This window comes from Acanthochromis polyacanthus, chromosome 20 (genome assembly GCF_021347895.1).
Source record: "Acanthochromis polyacanthus isolate Apoly-LR-REF ecotype Palm Island chromosome 20, KAUST_Apoly_ChrSc, whole genome shotgun sequence".
Lineage (NCBI taxonomy): Eukaryota > Metazoa > Chordata > Actinopteri > Pomacentridae > Acanthochromis > Acanthochromis polyacanthus.
The window spans coordinates 8,238,089-8,262,314 of NC_067132.1; the positions used below are offsets into that span (position 1 = coordinate 8,238,089).

At 40.2% G+C, this 24,226-nt stretch overlaps 1 protein-coding gene across 7 annotated transcripts in view; it reads right to left on the bottom strand.

Annotated features, from left to right (window-relative positions):
* Positions 1 to 1,380: 1,380 nt before the first annotated feature.
* slc12a7b (solute carrier family 12 member 7b) overlaps positions 1,381 to 24,226 on the bottom strand; it is a 75,819-nt gene continuing 52,973 nt past the window's right edge. For 3 of the 7 annotated variants that reach the window (XM_022192178.2, XM_022192180.2, XM_051940814.1), the window contains exons 5-26: positions 23,327 to 23,381; positions 22,846 to 22,976; positions 22,305 to 22,546; positions 21,909 to 22,120; positions 20,543 to 20,707; positions 20,317 to 20,415; positions 19,963 to 20,020; positions 19,068 to 19,242; positions 18,855 to 18,973; positions 18,577 to 18,675; positions 18,014 to 18,133; positions 17,489 to 17,593; positions 16,693 to 16,861; positions 15,760 to 15,955; positions 15,361 to 15,530; positions 15,022 to 15,153; positions 14,503 to 14,610; positions 13,951 to 14,067; positions 11,156 to 11,331; positions 10,341 to 10,355; positions 7,710 to 7,843; positions 1,381 to 4,145 (exon numbers count right to left, since the gene is read on the bottom strand). In XM_022192178.2, the coding sequence (XP_022047870.1) occupies positions 4,054 to 4,145; positions 7,710 to 7,843; positions 10,341 to 10,355; positions 11,156 to 11,331; positions 13,951 to 14,067; positions 14,503 to 14,610; positions 15,022 to 15,153; positions 15,361 to 15,530; positions 15,760 to 15,955; positions 16,693 to 16,861; positions 17,489 to 17,593; positions 18,014 to 18,133; positions 18,577 to 18,675; positions 18,855 to 18,973; positions 19,068 to 19,242; positions 19,963 to 20,020; positions 20,317 to 20,415; positions 20,543 to 20,707; positions 21,909 to 22,120; positions 22,305 to 22,546; positions 22,846 to 22,976; positions 23,327 to 23,381 (2,889 nt within the window). In that variant the 3' untranslated portion in view covers positions 1,381 to 4,053. The remainder of the gene's footprint in view (positions 4,146 to 7,709; positions 7,844 to 10,340; positions 10,356 to 11,155; positions 11,332 to 13,950; positions 14,068 to 14,502; positions 14,611 to 15,021; positions 15,154 to 15,360; positions 15,531 to 15,759; positions 15,956 to 16,692; positions 16,862 to 17,488; positions 17,594 to 18,013; positions 18,134 to 18,576; positions 18,676 to 18,854; positions 18,974 to 19,067; positions 19,243 to 19,962; positions 20,021 to 20,316; positions 20,416 to 20,542; positions 20,708 to 21,908; positions 22,121 to 22,304; positions 22,547 to 22,845; positions 22,977 to 23,326; positions 23,382 to 24,226) is intronic. The other 4 variants (XM_022192181.2, XM_051940815.1, XM_022192179.2 and 1 more) reach the window with 3 other exon arrangements.

The following is a 24,226-nucleotide window of genomic DNA, read 5'->3' on the forward strand; positions in this document are numbered from 1 at the left end:
ATTTCAGCCGCTTGCATCCAGGATCTTGTTCTTTCGGTCATGACCCAGAGCTCATGACCATAGGTGAGGGTTGGAACGCAGATGGATGGTAAATCAAGACCTTCGCTTTGTGGCTCAGTTCTCTCCTCACCTGTTCAGAAACTACTTCACATAAGACTTTGAAGTGGAAAATTGCAGTATTCAAAAGAAAGAAACTAAACGTTAAAGAAGTAATCATCATTTGGGGCATTAGAATTTACTGCTGTCATCTCACAACCCATAATTTTCAGAGTCCTGACCCAGTTTTACTGCTGTTTGAAGGTACCATAATGTACCACCTTTGAAGTGTCACATGCACAGGTTGTTAATTGTAACATGGCTGTAATACTTCTGGCTCCATATCTGTTTCAAACGCGCTGTTCCAATGGAGCTTTAAGTCCAGAGGAGTAGGAGGAGTCAGCCACGATTACAACAGGGTGCAAATGTGACTGACTCACTCAAAGACACAGGTACTGGTATATAGAGAAAAATAACTTGTTTTGTCAGGTTCTGTAGACACCATGTGAACACACAATTATGTTCAACAACAATGAAAAACTGAGTTTTGTACAACATGGCCCCATTAAGAGCATAAACATTAATGGATAATAGAGCCTGTCTATGAGACAAGGCCTCAAGATTAGGTTGAAATGTGGGAACCATCTGTCAGGGCCCCCATGGCTCAGTTGGAGGTTTTGCTCAGCCTTGTTCCAAGTATACTGAGGACTGAATTTGATGATTTTATAACATTTCCTCTTGCATCACCATGTGTTCCATGACTGCGGTTTAAAGTGTTTTGTAAAGTTTTGTCAGCTTTTGGATGACATTAGGTGGTGTTTCATAGTGCTCAGAAGACTTCTGTTCCTCCTGACTTGTCTTGTAGTGCCATCATTAGGTCAGGATCATGTATTTAACTCTAACCAGGGACATCATTTACTAAATGAAAAAGTTTTACAACTAGTGATTGAGATCATAAAGTCATTAGGAAAATGTTTACTGAGGTAACATATCAAGTTAGAAGTAGGATTCATTTCTCCAGACTTCTTATTCCAACCAGAGAAGTCACCCCCCGTTGGAAGTTAGAAAGAATGCAGAATCAAAGTGCTTCCTGTTGGTTTCAGACTCGTGTCGTATACAGTCCACGGTACGGACTGTTCCAGATGACAAATGCTAGCATGCTAACATGCTCCACTATGCTTTTGGCTCTTTGATAAATCCTGTCTTTCTCAAGTAGTCACCATCGCAAACACAAGTCTTAGACTGAGACCTTTGGAAACAATATTTTTGGTAAAACATTATAATAATGAGGCTTCACTCAACCAACTATGATGTGAGTAGAATAAGCACACAGGCATCTGTTGGTTTATTTCAGCATTTTTAATAATTACTTAGAGAGGCACAAATACGATTTACAGGGCTACCTTCTTCTACATGTGCGCCCACAAGTGACTCCAGCCTAAGAGGCCTGCCAGCTGAATCGGACTACAGCAGAAACACACAGCCTCACCTCCCAACGGTTTGCACAGTAACATGCTGGGTATACACTCTCATACACACACCCACACATACACAATATTCTGCTGGTCCTCTCACATAGCTGAGGCTATTATCCTTTCACAAATCCATGTGACAGATGTGATTCAACAAGTTTCTTTCTTCAGCTGAGCCTCAGTGACACCTTGAGGTAGATAACAATCTCCAGTCACATTAGAAACACACACTGCTGACAGCTCTATTTACCTCCAGAAACGTGTCTGTATATTTAGCATCCTCTTTAAGGTTTTTTGTATTTTATGCTTTCTGTATGCACAGCTACCACTACTCAGCTCAGTAACCAGGTTAAAACAACAAAAAAAACTTCTTTAATAATTTATTTTTACAATTTTCAATCATTGAAATGTCTTAAAACTAAGCAATTTATTTATTTATACTGTGTTTTATCTTTGGTGGCTAAAATGGAAAACAGTAACATTGAACTTCATGTAGTAATTGACAGATTTCATCAGTCCTGTGTGTTCTGCATGTTGTGTGTATGGTGGGTTTTAAACAAAATGCAAAAAGTTGACGAGTGCCTTCTTCACGCAAACTGCTCCTCCCTGCCTCCTCCTCGCTGAAAATTAACACTTAAAGTAACAGAAGATCAATTATAATGTAACAAACACTACATAGATGGTAACTACAGTTATACAGGCATACATCAACAACTGAACAAAACACAACAAAACACACACGTTGCATAACTGATGATCAGAAGTTCACTTTTTCCCTGTATGGGAAAATTTGACTTTCTGCTTTACAAAATACTGCACAGCTAATTTTAAAAAGAAACTGTGGAGGTATTCATGAGGAGGGCTACAGTCCTTTTCTCCTGTTTCTCTGACCACAAATGGTTCTTTTTACAGCATGTATCAGATGCTTTGAAATGCCCTTGAAATTGTGCTATTAATTGCATTACCTCATTTATTCATAAGTGAGGACTTTCATAATTAAAAAAAATATCACATTTGTGCTTTTTAAAAATGTTTCCAAAGACGAAAGATTGCCAATGTAAAAATCAGTTGCTACAGTATGGCCATGCTCTGAGCTGCATGAATAATACTTCCACAGTTTCTTTTATAGTGATTTTGGCACTTTTTCTCCTACAAAACAATTCATCTACTCAGTCTGGGACTCAAAGCGAAAGGTTTTTGTTTGATAAAATATAAAAACATTGAAACATGAGTACTAAATAGCATGGAATTGCTCTCTGTCTGCATCCTTTTGTCTTTAGTTCAGAATGTACTTGTGTAGACCAACAGAAAGTCACTGTAGGTGAAAGAAGTGAGTGCAAGTACACAATGAGTTAAGTGCTGAAAGGTTGGTAGTGCAAAGACAAGTGCTGGAACTATGTCAGCATGGGAAAATCACACTAATACACGTCAGTTTGTGCTTTTACATTTTGATTGTATATTTTGTTAAAAGCCAAAAAGTATGAGGACAAACTATAGACTAAATATGAGAACCTATGAATCTACTCCTTTATTAAGCTACTGTCTGCTGTCAAACAGCTCTTGGATTAAAAACGTTAAAAAAAAAATCTGTTTGTTTCCAACCAAGCACTACCTCAAACACCATGACTGTGCATGTCAATGTAAAGCGCACTATTAGCTATGGCTATTTTCCCTATTAAAACTTCTTCAAGGGTAGAAAATGAAGTAGCAGTACCCATAATGTGAGAGTCTTCCACCCACCTAACAGGACATCTAGAACACACTCAGCATCCTCCTGGCTGTTCCCTTTCTACTACAATGACACACTGTCAGCTGAGTCCTCCCTCTGCTCTGCAGTATGAATGCTCTACAACCTAACAAAGATGTTTTAGACTAGTTCAGACTGAAAAAGGTTATGAGAAGTTCATGTAAATGAAAACACCGGTTGAAAATAATGATGCAGACCATAAAAATCACCAGAGCGTGTCTGATATCAATTAATTTAGTATGTATGAGTGACCTTCCAGCTGTAGAACTTTAAAAAGGGTGACTTTTTACTACATACTTCCTTACCTAAATCCATTCTGTAACATTCATCTCTGTGCCCGTTTTTCTCAGGTCCAGCGGGTCTCTGCACCTCCCAGAGTCAATACACCAAACAACATAAAAACTATGAGGTTCAGATTGACAACATTCACTTCTTTGCTTATCTTTACATAGTGAGTGCCAGGAACTTGACAACATCAACACAAGAGGGAAAAATAAGAAGACTCAACAGAACAGAACAAAGTTTTCAGAGTTAAATGAAAGATATAAAGTGTCTCTATGCTCAGTCCTCGCTCAGTGCAGAGGTTCTGTGGCCCAGCGTGGACTCTCTCTCAGCCATTTGACCAATTCAATGTTAATCCTTCATTCTGATGTCTGTCTGGCAATCACAAGTTGTCCCGCCTTCCAACAAACCCCGCCCTTCATAAAAACCAAATTAGGCTTCTTTCCCCCAAAATGTCCGGTGACCGGTGTCCATGGCAACATGCCTGTGTGTGCAGGATGGGGAGAGAGAGTGTTTTTAAGAGTAGATGGTGATGACTTCACGGCCACCGCCTCGCACCAGGAGGGCCCGGTTCAGACCCTCGAGGAGAACCTCCAGGAACTCCATGTCTGAGACAACAGCAGTCAAGGTAGAAGGCACACAGCGACTAAATCAGACAGCACAGTACACTCTACTCAACAACTCAACACTAGATGTGTTTCCAATTAATGGATAAGCAAACTTGAACTGAACTTTATAAATGCTGAAAAAAAAGAAAATGTAAATTAGGGTTGTTTCCATTTACTGCCCTTGGGCAAATGAACTAGGCTGTATTGTTGTCAGAAGGAAGAAATACAGGCTCTGCAACACGTAGCTGTAATCACTATAGAGAAGTCAGAAACCAATGTTTTCAACTGGGAAAGTTGTAAATATTATCTTTTATCAGAGAGCTGGACATGGACATGGTGTCTGTAGGTGAAGAAAATGAAGTGAAAACAACTAATCAGCTGACTATAGAGTTAAATGTTGGTCACATCAAAACTTACTTGAAAAAGGACTTTCCATCTTCTAAATGAAAACATCTCAAGTGAGCGTAAAAACTACAGCTATTGACATACACACTCACTGATCATTTTACTAGGTACACCTGTTAAATTGCTTGATAACAAAAATAGCTAATCAGCCAATCACATGGCTGCAACTCAATGCAAGCAGGCATGCAGATGTGGTCAAGACAACTTGCTGAAGTTCAAACCGAGCATCAGAATGGGAAAGAAAGAGGATTTAAGTGGCGTCAAATGTAGCATGGTTGTTGGTACCAGATGGGCTGGTCTGAGTATTTCAGAAACTGCTGATCTACTGGGATTTTCATGCACAACCATCTCTAGTTTCCAGACAATGGTCAGAAAAAGAGAAAACATCCAGTGAGCTGCAGTTGTGTGGACCAAAATGTCTTGTTGATGTGAGAGGTCAGAAGAGAGTGGACAGACTGGTTGGAGATGACAAAAAAAGCAACAGGAACTCAGCTAATCACTTGTTACAACCAAGGAATGCAGAATAGCATCTCTGAACATGTCCAACCTTGGAGAAGACGTTCTACAGCAGCAGAAGATCACACCGGGTTCCTGTCAGCTAAGAATAGGAAACGGAGGCTACAGTTCACACAGACTCACCAAAACTGGATAACAGAAACTGGCTGGAAAAATGTTGACTGGTCTGATGAGTCTCCATTTCAGCTGCAGCATTCAGATGGTCAGAATTTGGTGCAAACAACATAAAGCATGAATCCATCCTGCCTTGTATTAACAGTTCAAGCTGCTGGTGGTGTAATGGTGTGGGGGATATTTCCTTGGCATGCTATGGGCCTCTTAGTACCAATTAAGCATCATTTTAATGCCACAGCCTACCTGAGTATTGTTGCTGACCATGTCCATCCCTTTATGACCCCATTGTACCCATCTTCCAATGGCTACTTCCAGCAGGATAATGCTCCATGTCACAAAGCTCACATCATCTGATTTCTTGAACATGACAATGAGTTCACTGTACTCCAACGGCCTCCACAGTCACCAGATCTCAATCCAGTAGAAGCTTTGGGATGTGACGGAACGGGAGGTTCTCATCATGGTTCTACAGTCGACAAATCTGCAGCAACTGTGTGATGCTATCATGTCAATAGGGACCAAAATCTCTGAGGAATATTTACAACACCTTGCTGAAAGTATGCCATGAAGACTTAAGGCAGTTCTGAAGGCCAAAGGGGGTCCACCCTTTGACCAGCAAGGAGTATCTAATAAAGTGGCCAGTGAGTGTAATCTCCTCCAGCAGGTTCTCATTTCAGCTAAAACTGATGGCATGCAGATGAGATGGGAACAAGAACAGCAAAGTTGCAGCTTCAGAGCTGAATGAGCTAAAACGCACTATAAAACCAAGAGGAGCTATAGATCTAGCTGATAACTCTCAGTATTGCGACCTCTCATACACACGTGGACAAAATTGTTGGTACCCCTCAGTTAAAGAAGGAAAAACCCACAATTCTCACTGAAATCACTTGAAACTCACAAAAGTAACAATAAATAAAAATTTATTGAAAATTAAATAATCAAAATCAGCCATCACTTTTGAATTGTTGATTAACATAATTATTTAAAAAAACAAACTAATGAAATAGGGCTGGACAAAAATGCTGGTACCCATAACTTAATATTTTGTTGCACAACCTTTTGAGGCAATCACTGCAATTAAACGATTTCTGTATTTGTCAATGAGCGTTCTGCAGCTGTCAACAGGTATTTTGGCCCACTCCTCATGAGCAAACAGCTCCAGTTGTCTCAGGTTTGATGGGTGTCTTCTCCAAATGGCATGTTTCAGCTCCTTCCACATATGTTCAATGGGATTCAGATCTGGGCTCATAGAAGGCCACTTTAGAATAGTCCAACGCTTTTCTCTCAGCCATTCTTGGGTGTTTTTGGCTGTGTGTTTTGGATCGTTGTCCTGTTGGAAGACCCATGACCTGCGACTGAGACCAAGCTTTCTGACACTAGGCAGCACATTTCTCTTCAGAATGCCTTGATAGTCTTCAGATTTCATCGTACCTTGCACACTTTCAAGACACCCTGTGCCAGATGCAGCAAAGCAGCCCCAAAACATTACTGAGCCTCCTCCATGTTTCACCGTAGGGACAGTGTTCTTTTCTTCGTATGCTTGGTTTTTGAGTCTATGAACATAGAGTTGATGTGCCTTACCAAAAAGCTCCAGTTTGGTCTCATCTGTCCAAAGGACATTCTCCCAGAAGCTTTGTGGCTTGTCAACATGCATTTTTGCAAATTCCAGTCTGGCTTTTTTATGAGTTTTTTTCAGCAGTGGTGTCCTCCTTGGTCGTCTCCCATGAAGTCCACTTTGGCTCAAACAACGACGAATGGTGCGATCTGACACTGATGTACCTTGGCCTTGGAGTTCACCTTTAATTTCTTTGGAGGTTGCTCTGGGCTCTTTGGATACAATTCCAACGATCCGTCTCTTCAATTTGTCATCAATTTTCCTCTTGCGGCCACGTCCAGGGAGGTTGGCTACTGTCCCGTGGGTCTTGAACTTCTGAATAATATGAGCCACTGTTGTCACAGGAACTTCAAGCTGTTTAGAGATGGTCTTATAGCCTTTACCTTTAAGATGTTTGTCTATAATTTTTTTTCGGATGTCCTGGGACAATTCTCTCCTTCGCTTTCTGTTGTCCATGTTCAGTGTGGTACACACCTTTTCACCAAACAGCAGGGTGACTACTTGTCTCCCTTTAAATAGGCAGACTGACTGATTATGAGTTTAGAAACACCTGTGATGTCAATTAAATGACACACCTGAGTTAATCATGTCACTCTGGTCAAATAGTTTTCAATCTTTTATAGAGGTACCATCATTTTTGTCCAGGCCTGTTTCATTAGTTTGTTTTTTTAAAATAATTATGTTAATCAACAATTCAAAAGTAATGGCTGTTTTTGATTATTTACTTTTCAATAAATTTTTATTTATTGTTACTTTTGTGAGTTTCAAGTGATTTCAGTGAGAATTGTGGGTTTTTCCTTCTTTAACTGAGGGGTACCAACAATTTTGTCCACGTGTGTACAGTAGTGCTGTTTCCACACTGTAATCTGATAAACTGATATGACAGAAATCAGCTAGCGCCACTGTAAGGATACAGTTTTCATCTCCCCCTCTGTTCTTTGGAGGTCCAGGCATGTTGAGCAGAACCAGATGAGCTCCCTGCGACTTGTTGACCACCACCTCATTCAGCTTGATAGCTGTGTGCATACGGCGAACATTTGACTGGTTCCTAGTTTAACAAAAAGTTGACAGTGAGAAAATGCAGCACTGGAGAAAACATTAATAGCCATACTTACGTAAACCTTGGCTTTCATCTGACTGGTTATAAAACCCTTATTTAGTACTCATAAAACCAGTGTGAAAACAGAAGACATTTTCTATCTGGACACTGACATTTTGATTCAAGTGTTCGATGGGACACCGAGTCACAGCACGTAGTTTCCCACAGACTTGCCAGTTCCATGCTACATATTACTTCTAGCCTTTGAATATTCTGAGTATGCACTGTGTTCACAATAGAGCAGTGTAAAAAATGATATTTTCTATCAAGCTGCTCTCAGTCTTCTTAGTCACTTTATAGAATGTAGTCTATGCACTTTTTGAGTGTGGTGTCAGTACACAATATGAGCATGAAAATATGTGAATAACTTCTGGATAGTGGTGAACAAACTTGAGTTGATAATTTTGTATACCAATTGCTAAAACAGTACACTGTGACGATTTGTATGTAGTGTGTACATACTAAAATGAATTGGTATGTACTATGAATTTGGGACACAGCTTCTAACTTACTACAGCAGGAAAAGCACAGATGTTACTAGTAACATTAAGTTCTATGTTTATGTGGGCTTGAATATTCTGGTTATGATCAGGTTTTTTTAAGTCCCAATTTCAGCAACCTGCATCAGCCCTTACACTAGTTTTGGGTGTTAAAAAAAAAGAGATACTGTTACATTTAGTAACAGGCATCGCTTTTGTAAAGACTTCTGAAAGCTACATAGTTTGTACAAGACAATGGCAATTCTCATCTGTAACGGAACTGGTGCTCGTACTGTTGTTCCCTTTGGTCTCCTGAATGTTTTAACTGAGTCACACTGTCAGTAAAAGGATGTTCTACAAATATGGAGCATTTTTTTCATCCATCCAGACGCTATCCTACCAGTCATGGCTGCACATCCTCAAGCACCACTCCCTTGTCCTTTATGATAGCAATGACAGCCTGACACTAGTCAAAGTGAGAAGTCACTATTATCTCTCATTGCTGGCGAGAGAAACCAAATTTACACCTTGATGGTGCTTAGCTGGCTGCAAGCCCCATTCCCAATGGCTACAGTCAATAAAAGTCAGGGCTAACAGTTGCAGAAATGTCACAATAAATTGCTGGTTTGGCTTGTAAAATCAGAGATGTCTGCACAGACAGCACACACTAACCAGTAAACACAACAATAGCATTTATCATCAATACAGGGATACGAATAACCAGATTTCTGTGTGCTCCATGAAAATGCCACATCCTGAATATGATCAAAACTAGGACAAATCTCTTAAAAGAGGCACTGGTGCAACTGTAAACATAATCAATCAGTTATGCTACGTATCCCAGTAAGCCATGGCAGTGTGACAGCATGAACAATACTGGTTCCTTCATAAGGACTTAGTCAGCTGGAATTCAGTCATGGTGTGATTATTTTAACCTGTGCTTTTCCTGCTGTGACAAGTCCAAATGTCTGTTCTAAAAAAAAAATAAAAAAAAAACAAAACGCTGCATGCTGGAAAATTCTTTTAGAAATGTCAACTTCAGAGGCAGCTCTTATGCACCCTCTCCTACAGATGGAAAACTTACTGTGAAGTCTCATGTTTGCAAACTTAATACAACAGAAAAACTGATGTACGCTTTTCTGACTTGAAAATGAATTAACACTAATATACTATGTACTTGTAGAGAAAACACTATCACACACATAATTACATGAATAATAACAATAATAACATGTCAAGGAAAAATGCACATTTTACTTAAAGCACGTTATGTTAGCTGCAAACACAAATGAGAAAAAAAAAGGCTCAGTTAGGGGGCTGAAGCATTTTGAATTCCAATAAAGAGGCATCATTTTAAGACCATGGGACATGCAGTATCAAACTCCAAACACGGTGTCATCACTTACTGTTAAAATGTACTGTTTTTAAATAGTGAACACATGCTCTAGTTGTTTAAGTGTTTATTAACAACAACCATGGTCAAAAAGCATCTCCTGGCTCTTTACATGTTGCCTCTTTATCACCAACGTCACAATCTCAGATCACAGGTAATACAGCACATCAAGATGCCAGAACTGTCAACTGCCAGAAGCTCCATTAAAGTAGAAAATGCCACAATTCTGCTTTCCATTTCAGCTCAGTGAGAGCTCTTAGAATTCAATGTGTAGGCCAAATTAACGTTTTTGCTTTTGCCTATTGTTTTTAAGGTAAATGGAAAGCACACATTTTTTCTTGCATATGAACAGTGTTATAAATTGTACATGCAGGTTAAAGCAGCAGAGGCATTTCACACCAATGTGCTGTTTGAAGCTGGAAGATGAAGTCCATGCACATTAGGGCATGCAAACAAGGACATCACAGATATACACAGACGCACGAGCACATGACCAGGAGGACACTGAACAAAGCTACAGTCACCACAGCAGCAGAACACACATAGGGCCTAGGGCAAAGAGAATGCGACTTACAGACTCTCCCACTCTCTAGAAGGAGGAAAATGGGACAGAACAACAGAAACAGGCTTAGATGCTTCTACATCAGCTGTGCAGCTCACCCCACCACTCTGCATGCTTCCAAGTGTCCCACACAACTTGTTGTGACACCCCAAGGTGACTCGAGTAAACCCCAGATCGTGACATAGAGCCATTTGGTGTGTTTTGTGAGGCTTTGTAAAAAAGGTGGCCTCCAGTTCTTCCTGTCCTGTAAGACTTTGGATTGACAAATTTGAATGACAAACTTTAGAAACAAATATGAGTGGACTGGGACACACCTGATGACGTCCACACACTGACAGTATGGACAGTATGGGATGAGAAGGTGTTAGTCTATAAGGTGTGTGCGTGGTACGGCCATGCACTACGACTGAAATGGCTGAACGTGTACACACATGCGCACACACACTCCAAATACAGCCTGAATGCACACACCATGCACACAGTTGTCCCATTTCACCCTGTCAGTACTACCACTACAACTACACATGCTGCCCCCTGCACTGAGGCTTTGGCACCATCCTGAAGTGACCTCAGCACTGAGCTACAGATCACTGTAATGCTTTCTATAGTTAAACTTGTGAAAAGTAATTCAAAATGGTGCAAATGTCTCTCACAAGGCACATGCAATAACACCATGTCACTTAAGCAGTCTATTTCACTTGAAAGTGCTCTAACCTGGCCCTTAAAGTAACAGATCCACAGGGCAAAACTGCTATTTTTCTTTCTTTTTAGTTTTTCAGCTACAAATATACAGAGGTAGTTGGTTTTGTAAAAAAACATATACTTACGGTTTCATGTTAAACAGGTCGCGTACAGCCACATTGGTGTTGCACTCACGGTTACGGTTACGCTCCGTGAAGAGCTTGTCCTTGGTCCAGGTCATGTGAACCCGCTCGGGCCCACTGTCAGCCTTGTCATTTATTGTGGCGTGAGACGCCGTGTTCCTGTCATGGATGAGCTGGGCCTGGAACAAATGCAGAGAGAGGAATAAGGAAAACAATAAAGGATATGTGGATATGAGAAAAACCACGAGATGTCTGAGGGGAAACGTGAAATGAAACAGAATGGAAGAAAGAAGTAGAATATGATACAAAAAGAGAAATGCAGTATAACAAAGTGTAGTGAAGATATTCAGGGATAAAGAAAAGACGAGGATGATGGAAGTGATGAGATTTGAGAGGCCGAGATAATTCCAGAGAGACAAAACAAAGGAGCGATATAGGGGGAAAATGGGGACGGTAAGGAATCAAAAACAGAGGTGAATAAATGTTGCAAAAAGCAACAGAATGCCAGCAGGCAAAGGAAGTACAACAAACAATTACAAACTGGGGCCAAGGAATGAAGAGGATCCAACAACTGTCTTTCTACAAGATGTGAAAAGTTGGGTAAAACCGCCCCAATGAATAACGAAACTAATACAAACCTGTACAACAACACACATGGACCTGCAGGTCCCAGCAAGGACTGAAACATTTATGGGTGGCTGACGAGAACAGAGCTGTGGTGGTGGTGAAGGTATAGTATCAAGTCAACTAACAGTTCATATTAGACACAGGGCTTCCAAATATTAACACATGCTCAAAATATACAACTTATACAAATATATAGCAGGTTTATGAAGCATTAACGCAGGTGTAGTAGAGCAGTGATGCAGCACAGCACGGCATGGCAGAGCAGGACTAAAATAAATCAGCATTAGAATTCAATTTTAGATTCCTTACATTTGACGGCAGCTTTGTTCACTTCCGTCTTTGTGCTACAGCGCACAACGTCAACAGTAACACAACTACTATCAACATGGATCAGAATGAATTATATGTTTATTATCATGCACCAGAAAGATATGAGTAAAGGTCTCTGTGTTGACTGGTGCCAGTTCATATTTGATAAATGTATTTTCATCAACAGAGTGTACTCGTCTGTCAGCAGGTTATACGGCAACATGTTAGGGCTTCTTAATTTAAACATTCAATTTAAGAGGAGTTTATGCAATAATTACATTTTCAGTGTCTAGTTCTTAAATTCATTTAGATAGATTTATGTATGACAAAAAAAGTGATGTTTTTGAAAGATGGGTGTTCCCTGAAGATATTTTCTGCCTGTCACTACCGGCTGTGTCTGAAAGGTATGGAGTCTGGGTCGAGGTATGAATGTCAGGAAAGCGGGAGGTGTCAAAAGATGTCAAAATGACGAGGATTGTGGGGAAGGTAAAAGGAGAAAAAAAGAGAGGACAGTGCTGTCATGCCACAGTTAAGACAATGGAGGGAATCATCATCACTATGTAGTCAGTGGGATCAAAGTAAAGTTTGTCCAGAACAAACACATTCTAAATTACCATCTGTACAGACTCAGCTTAGATTGTTTTAACATAAACCACATGCATGACTTCAAGAGTATCAAAAAATTGTGAAGGCCAATTATGCTCACTTTTCAGTTTTCTGAGACAATACTGTCCATTTTTTCCATTCACAGTTTTGGGGGAGTGGGGATGAGGTGGGGTCATGGAGGTGATGGGAGGCTGGGCAGCAGTTTCAGGATGTGACTGGCTGGTATTCACAAAGCAGCTCTTCATGACTACACTGTAAGTAGCACTACTGCTGCGCCAATCTGCTTGTGCAGTTAAAAAGCTGTACAAGATGCATGCTATCTGTAATGATCAAACTGATACTTTTTCTTGGATATTAATAAGGTGATTATAATGGAATGTTACTAAAAGCACTTTTCAGACTTCCCAATGCTCAATGGCTAACCATCGCTTCACGATGCTGCATCCTACAGTGGAACAACTGGTTTCAGCCAGATTGAACTGCTCTAGTAGCAGCAAAGTCTGTGATGAAACATGGTTATCTGTCATCTCAGTGTCCTGGAATAGTCCCCGTACACTGCATGAACATGGTAAATCAGCCATGAGCTTATGTGTGTTATGAATAAGCCCACGCTGAAAAGGTTTAAAAGCACAATGGATTATCCAAAGAACATTTTTCCTCACAGACAGCCCCTAATGTGAGACTAAAAATATGTTTCAGACCTTTATTTTAAGAGAAGCATGGGAAAGACTGCTACAGCTCTTTCAGCTGGTCAGAAAATGCTCTAATCTAAATCACTGCTTGAGAAACTTGGTGGAAACCTCAGTAAAAGTCAACTATCAGCAAACAACAGCGTGACCCTTTCCAACGTGATGACTGATTTTTGACTGTCACCGCTGTTCTATGCTTATATTTGTCATGCCGCACAAATGCTTTAGATTAGAAAGATCAATGTGTACATAAATCTGTGTCTATGCTAACATTCAGATGAAAATACACTACCTACATTACCACTAATGTTTAACCAACACTGGGTATATGTACCATAATCTCACATCTACATTAGAATGAGCTCTCAAAACTGACCATCCATTTTTGACATCTGGTAAACATGACAGTTAAAGTAGATTTTCTAGATCCAGATGTTAAACCATGATTGCAATAAATGTGATTAAAAACTGTCAAATGGCTAGCAACAACTGTAGCCAAAGATGCTTTGTGAAGACGGGCCTGTGTGTCTAACAATGAGGGATAGTGGGTTGACAAAATTTGGCTACCTCATCCTCCTGAGTGTCCTCCGCTGCTGAGGACTGCCGGCTGAGGTTTGAGTTCTCGGCATCGCCCTGGTTCTTCCTCCGGATCGAGCTACGCGATTCGTCAGTGATACTCTGAATCTGAGCGGTGCGGCACGGCCCAGAAAGGTGGTGGTAGGTGAACAGGGAAAGGGGCCAATTGTCATATAGCTTAATGTTTGGCCAGGTATTACTTAAATGATGTTGTCATTTAACTATGTAGACTGGTGTTTATATAAATGACCTACAGATTCACTTTTTTATTACCTACTGTATCATCTTATTTGTAGGCAACAGCTTACTAAATGGGTTATGATGATATTCATGCTAGTCATTACTTTGCATGTACACATACACGAAAAGTAAGATACGAAAATGACTTCAGCATCAACAATGTCATCTTGGCTCTGGGAGTGTTTATTTAACTCATTAATATCTGCTCTAAGACACAAATAGAAAGATATGGCATTCACTGATTTGGAAGGCAGTTACAGACAAACTGACTGCGGGACAGGGTTGTGTTCAAGTATACTTTACCTCTCTCTCCCTCTCAGTTCTGGAAAGGTGCATCTGTTTCAGCATCTGAGACCTCTGCTCCATCATCAACGTCTTCTCATAGGTGAAGGCTGAGATGTCATTATCTTGCTGAAATGGAGAGGACAGAAAAACTGTAACCAACATGAGCTGGAGAAACAAGAAACTTCCAAACCTTAAATAGATTAATTTGCAAAGCTGCACAGAAGTTTGTAAACACTGTCTATCTTTAAGGTTTATCTGTCTGTCTGACTGTCATTTTGAAAAGTACATATGTGTCATTAGCATCACCACAAAGTTCCACATTTGAACAACTGTCATTCAAATTTAACACAGTGAATCTGTAAATCTGCGTGTCCTACGTGACAGTATGCAGTTCCCTGAACAAGGTTCCTGCTGAACCTCTTTATGATTTAAAAAAACCCAGCACCCTCCACATATGAAAAATTGTGACTGAGGACTATTACAGGAGGTCCCACTACAGAATGTAATGCTGTGCTCTTCTGTCAGTCAAAACCTCACCATTTCCACTACTTCCACCTCGGCATCCAGTCGCAGGTGATAAAGGAACATCTGGAGGTCTTTCTTCATTTGAATGCTGTTGTCATCCATCTGGGCTACAGTGAAGATACGCATCTTACACTTTCTCCACACCTGGAGGAGGGAAAGACAGTTAATGTGGAAGAAAAGGAAAAGCAACAGTCAAACAGGGAAAGATGGATGGATTAGTGTGGTAAAGTATGATCAAGGAGAAGGACAGTACGAGGACAGAGAGAATGGAGGGAGTCAAAGGATTCTGAATGTGTCTGTAAAGAAATATTTGCTGGGGTTGAGGAGATTCCAGGGATAAACACAACCGACCTTGTGCTGTCGCAGCAGGAATGGTAGCAGCATTAGCATGCCTCCATCGTGAACCACCCACCACACATCAATAGTGCCCTCCCCTAGACGGTCCTGGTTGGTGGGAAAACTGTCCACATTCTTAGCCACAAGTAAGGCCTGATGGGCTGCTGTGGTCTCCCGTATCGTCTCTGGATGGACAGAAAGAGAGAGCGTCTGTGAGAGACATGGCCTATCGATCAGTATGAGTCTATGAGACAATAAGTCACTGCCATCTTGATGGAATTATTTCACAAACAGTTATTTAAATATGCAAAAGATAAAGTGTTGTTGTAACTTTCACTGTGTGTTTAGATCTAACTCTCTCTATATATATTTATATACACTCCAGTTCAGTTTGAACTGTCTTCTGCACTATACCAATGAAGTTCCTCCACGACTGTGGGTCATTGGACTGTTTCCACGTTCCAGGCCAGGCCATCAGGACTGAATTGTGCTTCATGCCTCCCAAGCCTGCAGACTGAATGAGGTGGGAGAAGCCATCTCTGAGGTTTGAAGACACCACAACATGACAGAAACCCTTGGTTCGCTCTGCTGACATGGAAGACTTGATGTTCTGGACAGAGAAAGAGAGCAAAACAGCAGAGGAAAGGATATTTAACCCTAAGTACTAAGGAGGTGGAACAGAAAGTTATTGCATTACTAATGCTGAACTGATTTCTGAGAAAATAGGTCTTTCTGGAGAAGATGCTCTAGCTCCTCAATACCAAATATTCATTGCTCCTTTGTTTTTACCTGAAAATGTACAGTCAGACTCTCTTTAGTATCCATCCAGGACAATTCATACTGATGGACTAAACGATAAGCACGGATATTTTGCTTCTGCACAAGATTGCTTTTGCAGAAAAAGTAATCCAAAGATTAAAAGCGGTTTTGAGGACACTTGTCAAATCAGGAAGCAAGAATAATTTTATTTGCTCAATATGGCCAGTAGGGGGCAGAGTTTATCTGCAGTTTGGCTCTAAGCTGCTTCTGCTAAGTCTGCAAACCCTGATCGCCACACCAGATTTGCTGGTGGGTCTACTGGTGGGTATGAATCACTTCTGAGGACAAAACATAAAATTTAGTTTTCAGTAAACATGCTTCATCACCAATGAACAGATAATAAAACAGACAGTACAAAACAGAAGTGGTAAATCATTAGCAACTGTCCCTATGGCATCACAGTTTCAATCGAACTGAGTCCAGAATGAGGAGTTGAAAATTGTGGGCAAAAGCAGTATCAATGATAATATACTTGTGCCTGCATTTAAAAAGCCTGTTTTTCCACTTGTGTGTGCATTTCCACTGTACCTGCTCAGCTTTCTTGGCTTCTGCCTCTTTAGTAAGATAGGTTCCCTCTATAACATTCCCGACAATTGTCAGGCCTTTTCCCGCCTTCAGCTGAGTGGTGAAGGACAGCAGACGAGGGTGTTTAACTCCTTGATCTGAGTCCAGGTTCAGGAGCACCAACAACTGCGGTCTGGACACATTACATACAAGAGGAAAAAGGAGAATGGAGGGACAAAAATCAGATTTCATTTTTTTCCTGGGGGGAGGGGTAGAAGACATCAGCTTATCCTGACATTTTCAAATGTTTAGGAACAACAACTAATATTGCTGTCTGACAAAAATGACAGAATTACTAGGTAAAATCAAAATGATTTTATAAGGCCAACAATTTGTGAGTATAACCGAGTCATGAAATAAGAGCTCTGTCTGAAGGACCTCAAGTGTAGTGGATTAACACATCGAGAACAGAAACTTAGAAGGACACAAAAAGGAAAAGTCACCTATTGTAGCTTATCTCTATAAATGGAAATATCAAACCCCTAAATAAAGTATTCACACTGAGCACTCCAAAAAAGTGAGAGGGTTTAACTTTTGAAGAGACAGTTCACAAGGTCAGCCAATGTGGGCCTCGGTACAGCACGAGGCTTATCAGCCTTTTTGTGTCAGATTAGGTAGAGAACCAAGAGATTAATCAAATTTACCCTCTGTGTCTATTCCTGTCTCTCTATTGTCCACTCCAGCAGTGACAGGTGGCACTATGTCAACTGTAACCAGATGCGACACACACCTAGTGAAAGACAGGCAAATCATCCCATACCTCCAGTTCTTGGTGTGTGGTGGAGCCTCCTCAAGGCGAATGAGGGCGTAGCGGGCTGCATTCAGGGAGAGGCCTCGGATGCCATCACCCCACTCCTTCTCCGCCCTGGTAAGGCAAACACATAAAAGGAAAAAAAATCAACTGTAGAGAAAAAGACACAAAAATATAAATGGAAAAAACATATTCATTAAAAACAGGGCAATGAATGGACTTAATAAGTTTTCCACTGTAATTACAGCTGGACTGTTTGGCAGTTAAAATCATATCTGATGTTTTTCATGGAAGTACAGTTCATTTGGTGATATATACACAATTTATCTGTACTAACATGAGTACACTATTAATAATTAACTTACTGTAACACGAAACATTCAACACAAAATCAAAATGCTGGCAAATCTGTTCACTGTTCACTAAGTGGCTGCATGGTAGTCTTCACACCTCTCTGATTCTTCCTTTACTGTTTTTTTGCTCACTCAACCATCTCTAAACCAATGGAAGTTTTGTAAATAAAGTCAGTCTTACCCTCGATATTCAATGTATTTGTAGATGCAGCCAGCGATGGCCATGGCAACAATGGCATAATACCAGGAGGAGATGAACATGAGAGCAAGACACAAGCTCATTCCTAGGAAGGATAAAGCCCTGTCGAAGAAAAAACAAGGTTTACAACTCTCGTCCACTCTTTACATGCTCATCCACTTAAAGAATTGATTTACATCGTTTTGTGAATTCATGGAAATGTCTTAAAGGAGTGAAACAGGTTACAATGGATACATAAGAGGCTTTGAACTTAATAATCACAATCCACAGCTAACAATAGTGCTGTTCTGCATTGTCCTGAGCTTGTGCTGTGGAACTCATCTCAGTACGACCATTGCATAAACCACATTAAATGAATGTGCTTGCGGTTGTGAAGGCGTTTGTTTTTGTCATTCTTGGTAAGTGTCCTAAAATTTAAAAAAGTCATCTCAACAGTAGGATTCCTAACGGAAAAAGAAGGATTTCAACAACCTTTTAATATCTCATTCTTTCACTGTCAAAAAGAAAATTTTAGTACCTGCAATCGTATATAATTTTTTACCCACCAGTGGTAATACTTGAAGCGTGGTCTCCAGTTGGGTGTTCGCAGCAGAGTCTGAACAGCACAGGCCAGGTTGACAAACAGGTAGCACATGAGGAAAAACCTGTGGAGAGGAAGACAACAAGCCAAAACAAACTACTCACTCATCATCTAAATCTCCACTTTATGACCTACTGTAAATGGCTTTAAGAAGTGAATACTCGAGGGATCACAGTCTTCATCTGGTGAGCTGTTTTTATGGAAAGTGAGCATAGTAATATTGTTATGAAAACAGATACTGACATGGAAAGGATAGGAGCCACAGCGTCCAGGGAGGCAATGAGGATACCGATCTCACAGATCCCAGCAGTCAGCAGAAGAGCCCAGGTAGGCTCGCCGTTAGCTTTCCCATGACCAAATACCTATGAAGCGATACACACAATCAAGCATGAAACTTGAAGCACATTAAGATGAAGGCTGTCTTGAAAGTATTTGTGCTAGTTTGTTGTGTCTAACCTGTAAGAAAGGTACAATGCCATCTCTTGCGATAGCCTGAAGCAGGCGAGGGGCTCCTGTCAAACTCTGCAAACCTGCCCCACAACAGGAGAAGAACGAGCCAATAACAATAACCCAGGGTGAGGGCCATGATAGTGTACCTATAACAAGGTTCCCTTTCACCGAGTCACCAAACCTGCAACACAAAAACAACCATATGCATAATTAATTATCACATATGCGTCAGGTTTCCTTATTTACAATGAACACGCAAACTGTTCATGCAGAATCCTACAGCAGAGATCCAATGGGGGATTAATTCTCTTCTGAAAAAAGTTTAACAAATTTCCTCCAGTTTGAGTGATGTATGCTAACATCTGTAAGTACACAGCTGTTTTAGGAAATTGTGTATACAGTGACAAGCATGACCCTTTTGTTAACATTGTTAAATTATAACTATTGAAAGAAAAACTCTTGATCCTGAGATTACTTAAAGTGACTATAAATTTTTATCCATAGCATCATCTCACACCATAACAAAATTTGCACAGCAAGTTTTTGCACTTTTACATTTAAGCCACTTGCATTGTTATTGTCTACTGTGTAATAATACTGTATTCTTCATTTTCATTTTTCCATCTTTGTACATATGATTATTATTATTGTTATTAATACAATTATTATTATTACTATCATTATTATTATACATGTTTAATGTTGCTATAACAATGTAAATTTTCCTTGGCTTTGTAGCAATAAGGAATGATCTTATCTTACAAGTGATACTAGAAGAGAAATTGAAAAACAAAATGAAATAAAACAGACACAATTTCTTTCCCAATTCCTTATTAAAAGATATCGATTTAGCATACTTTGCACTACACATGTACAGTATTCTAAAGTGTTAAACTCTTACTTGTCTCGAAGCAGAACTCCCTCAATACAGGCTCCAAACAGAACCACACAGGTGACGTCTGAGAAACACTACTTAGGAAGATAAAATGAATCAACTGGCAAAGCGTTATACAGTTTAGTCATGGTTTACCTTCTGCTCTAAGGGCTCCCAAACTAAAGGTTCCCACCAACAGCCCATAAACCTGGCAGCTGTGGGCTGCACTTTTAGGGAAATCTAGTAAACTTAGCTGTGAATAAAAAGCTCATGGAGGACTTAGTCAATCAATCTGTAATACCATTGTTTAAAATCAGTGCCCTGTGTGCTTCGTAGCTAGATTGTCTAGTACTTATGTCACAGTAAAAGGTATAAGGATACAGATGAAGGACGTGGTAGCAATAGCCAGGATGGTCCCAATAGGGATGGACTTCTGGGCATCTCTCAGGTCACCTGAGCGGTTTGAACCAGCCATGATCCCTAAAGCAGAACAGAAAATCGACAATCTTTACAAGTGAAACCAAACTCCAAGCTGAAAAATTCTTCATAAATATGTTAATATCTACATTATGATGTGTGCTGGATGCGTTGCTTTTATCAATCTCACCAGTGACAGAAGGGAAGTAGATGCCGACCAGCAGTGTGAAGAAGGTCGTGATGTCATTGGCTACATAGGGTAGGTAAACGTCCTGGGAAGGGTCATGTCCCCCATAAGACGTCAACTTGTTTTCTACCAACATGCCCAGAGGGCCATACTTTGACCACATGTTTTCTACAAGAGAGACAGAAACAGTAATTAATATTCAAAAAATAAAATGTGTTGTACAGAGTTGTGTGTTATGAAGAAGGAAGGAGAAAAAAAAAAAATCGGGTTTTGTCCTGGGCTCCATGTGGGTCCATAAGAGTACTGAGACCTTATTTATTGCCTATGGTCCAGTCACTGGTCGGCAAGGGAGGCATTCGATTTTATGAGTGAAAAATACTCAACCAACGAGACATAAAATGATCAACCAGTCCACTGCAGAGCAAGATTAGGCTTGGTATGACACAAACTGTTACAACAATTTTTTCAATTATGTTGGTAGATTGATCAGGAAAACAGAGAGAAACCCAACATGGACCCAACAGGCACAAAAGATTTCTACAAATTAAGTTCAAGCCTTTTTAGACACAAACTAACTTTTTGATATTAAAACCATTCAGGAAAAAAAGATTCTGACAAAAAAGCTTACAGTTATTTGTAACTGCTCAATCATCAATAACCTTTGCTTCCATAATACTGGAAATGAAGTCATCCTTGAACTGAACTGCTCGTAAGAACACACTGATTTCTAAATGACGAATTATGAAATATGGTACAGAATTTTCACTAGTAAGTGTAGTGGTCTTAATGCACAAAAAGGAAAACCAATCTAAACCAGTGTTTAGAAGGACAAACATTTTAGAGAAAGAAGACGAGGACCTAGGAAGGAGTTATTTATGCAGACAGTAAAATCATCACAAATGAAATCATGACACCTGTACATGTTTGCTCCGCTTGCTTCACAAGAAATAAGAAAAGAATGCATTTGCACTGAGGGCCAGCAGTAAAACTAGTCTGTCATGGCCAGCAGTTACATAACCATGAGGAATTCTTGGAGTTTGCACTGTATTTAAACCACTACAATCATGTCTGTGTACATTCCTACTGATAATTACCAAACATTGTCCAGGCCTCTTCATTTAGCTTTTGTATCACTTTCAAAGTGTGTTTTGCCAGGCTGAGTTTGCGAGGTATGTGAGGTTGAAGGCGACAAACCATGTGTGGATGATTTTGACAAATTTATACATATGTTGTGCATTAGACAGTGGAAAGGTAACAGACAGTAATAAAACCAGATATTATAATAGAAAATAAATCAAAGGCTTATTTTAAGCCTTCCACATCTACACACTGCAACCAATGTCTGCAAAGAAAAACACAGTGCTCCAACCTGAAATGACTCCACTGGTCAGTCCGGGGATGCCCTGCACCATGGTCACATTATTTTCATCAAAATACTTGTTGCAGGTGGCATTGAGCCCAGTTCCATCACAGAACAGCTTCCACAGCTGGGTAGTGACTGTCAGGTTATCTACAATGTCAGTCTTAAGACACTTGTCGAAGTTGTGGTTCTGCAAAGTACGATTCCCCAACATACAAACACTGTGTGGAGGGAAAAAAATGGACATCTTAAAATGACACTAGGTTAACTGATAAGAAAAACTATTGCTGCACATCTAAATTAAATGCTCACAAACCACTGTGGCTCACTAAGAGATCCACTCCGATGCTATTCTTAAATAATTAGTTCACTACAACATTGAAGGTAATTATAAACTGAACTTACGGAAAGTATGGTGGCTCAAAAATGGTCTTGATGACTCCAGCATAGATGGCAAGGATGGAAAGAATAACACAAGCCAGAAAGACTAATGCTAGCTTGTTGACGTATTTGACACCGACAAAGACAACCACGGCCATCAGGGCGAGGCAGCATGTGCCATAAACACGCATGTTGTTAAGCAGGGCATCCACCTCATCCTCCTTTCTCTCTGCCACAAAGATGGCTGCTTTAGGCACAATGTAGGTCTGGATGGTCGGGGAGCAGACAGAACAATATATTTTTTAAAAACATACACTTAACATCTTAAAAACAAGAAGACCGAAAAGCTGAATACAAGCCAGCTCATTTTGGTTTGGTTTTGCATGTACTCATATTTTCATCCTGGCATTTAAAGCCAGCTGTCACATTGTAGCAATAAATGTAGATAACTAATGACAAACTGAAGTTGGCAACATTTTTAGATGTTATTTTGCTTAAACTTGAAGTAGGCATCTAAAGGTAGATGCCATAGAGAGGTAACCAAGTACAAACTCATTTGACTCACCAGTAGAATTTCAATGGTACCTAGGATGTACATGGAGCCAGCAAAGGTGGTCCCCAGATAGAAGCAGAGACCCACAGCTCCGCCAAACTCTGGACCCAGAGATCTGGATATCATATAGTACGAGCCTCCAGCTGCAAAGGACAAACAGTGGAAATGATTTTTATGAGAAAGAAAATACTACCTCGTGTTACACCAACATTTCAGTTCATCATTTTCACTGTTTTGGTCATAACCGACGGTTTAAAAATGTCCTGCATTGCTGAAATCCTTAGAGGACAGTATCTTTTAACAATTATCATATAGCCATTGGATTATGGAAAGAAAATTAGGATTCTGTGCTATACACATGTGTAAAGGTGAGAAATGAAATACTAAGACTCTAGCTGGAGCTAAAGCACAATAAAATCAGCATTCAGACAGTAAGAACACAAATCAACATCTTACTGCTTCATCATTGCCATCTATTGATAAAGCATCCTACCTGGTACAACGCCATTAGTAGCGATTGCACTCATGGAAATGGCTGTCAGCATGGTCTGTGGAGAGATGAGGGCAAGGAACAAAGGTTTGAAGATTAAATTCTGAAAGCTGAAGACGTTACAAAAAGATATATCAGAGCTTGAATTGGTGACAAAGTTATTACAAAGTCAAGAAATGATAAAAGCAGAACAGGTCTTAAAATAAAGCTATAATAATAGAGCTCTCATAGTGACAATATACCAGGCATGATGAATCTACAAATGATATGTACATAAATGACATAGTGACATACATGGCATAGTTGAGATGCACCGTGTTGTAAGAGTGCTATTGATGACATGTTCAAAATCAAACATGGAAAAAAAAAATCTCCTTGCCCACCCAGCAGTTCTTTATTTCCATAACGGTTTCGGATGTTCTGAACAATGGGGTCCGTGGTGGGTTAATCTAGCATTTAGTCCGTCAAAACACTTCTTATGGGCTTATGCCCTAAATCTTTTGGATTGGTAATGGATACGAGCTTTTCCGTGAAATCAGTCATTGTGGCTGAGGATATTTCCATCAGCCTGTTACCTAACAGTGCTTCCGGATGAGAGGAAGGACAGAGCAGAGACAAGGACAGAGTGAGACAGGATAAGAAGGACAAAGACAAGAAGAGAAAAGACATGAAAGTTAAAACTTTAAGGGAAAAAGACAGAGGGATTGGGATAAGCATGAAGGTGAGCAAAGAAAGGGTAAAGAGAGAGGGAAGAAGAGGAGGAGGGGAGGAAGGACAAGGACACGACTAAGATAAACCTTGTGCTCTTTGCTGGGCATCCGATTTAAAGTGGCAGACAAGTTGGAGTAAAGCCAATTAGCTGACAGTTTTACTTCTCACTTCCACTGAATCCCTAAGCAGCTA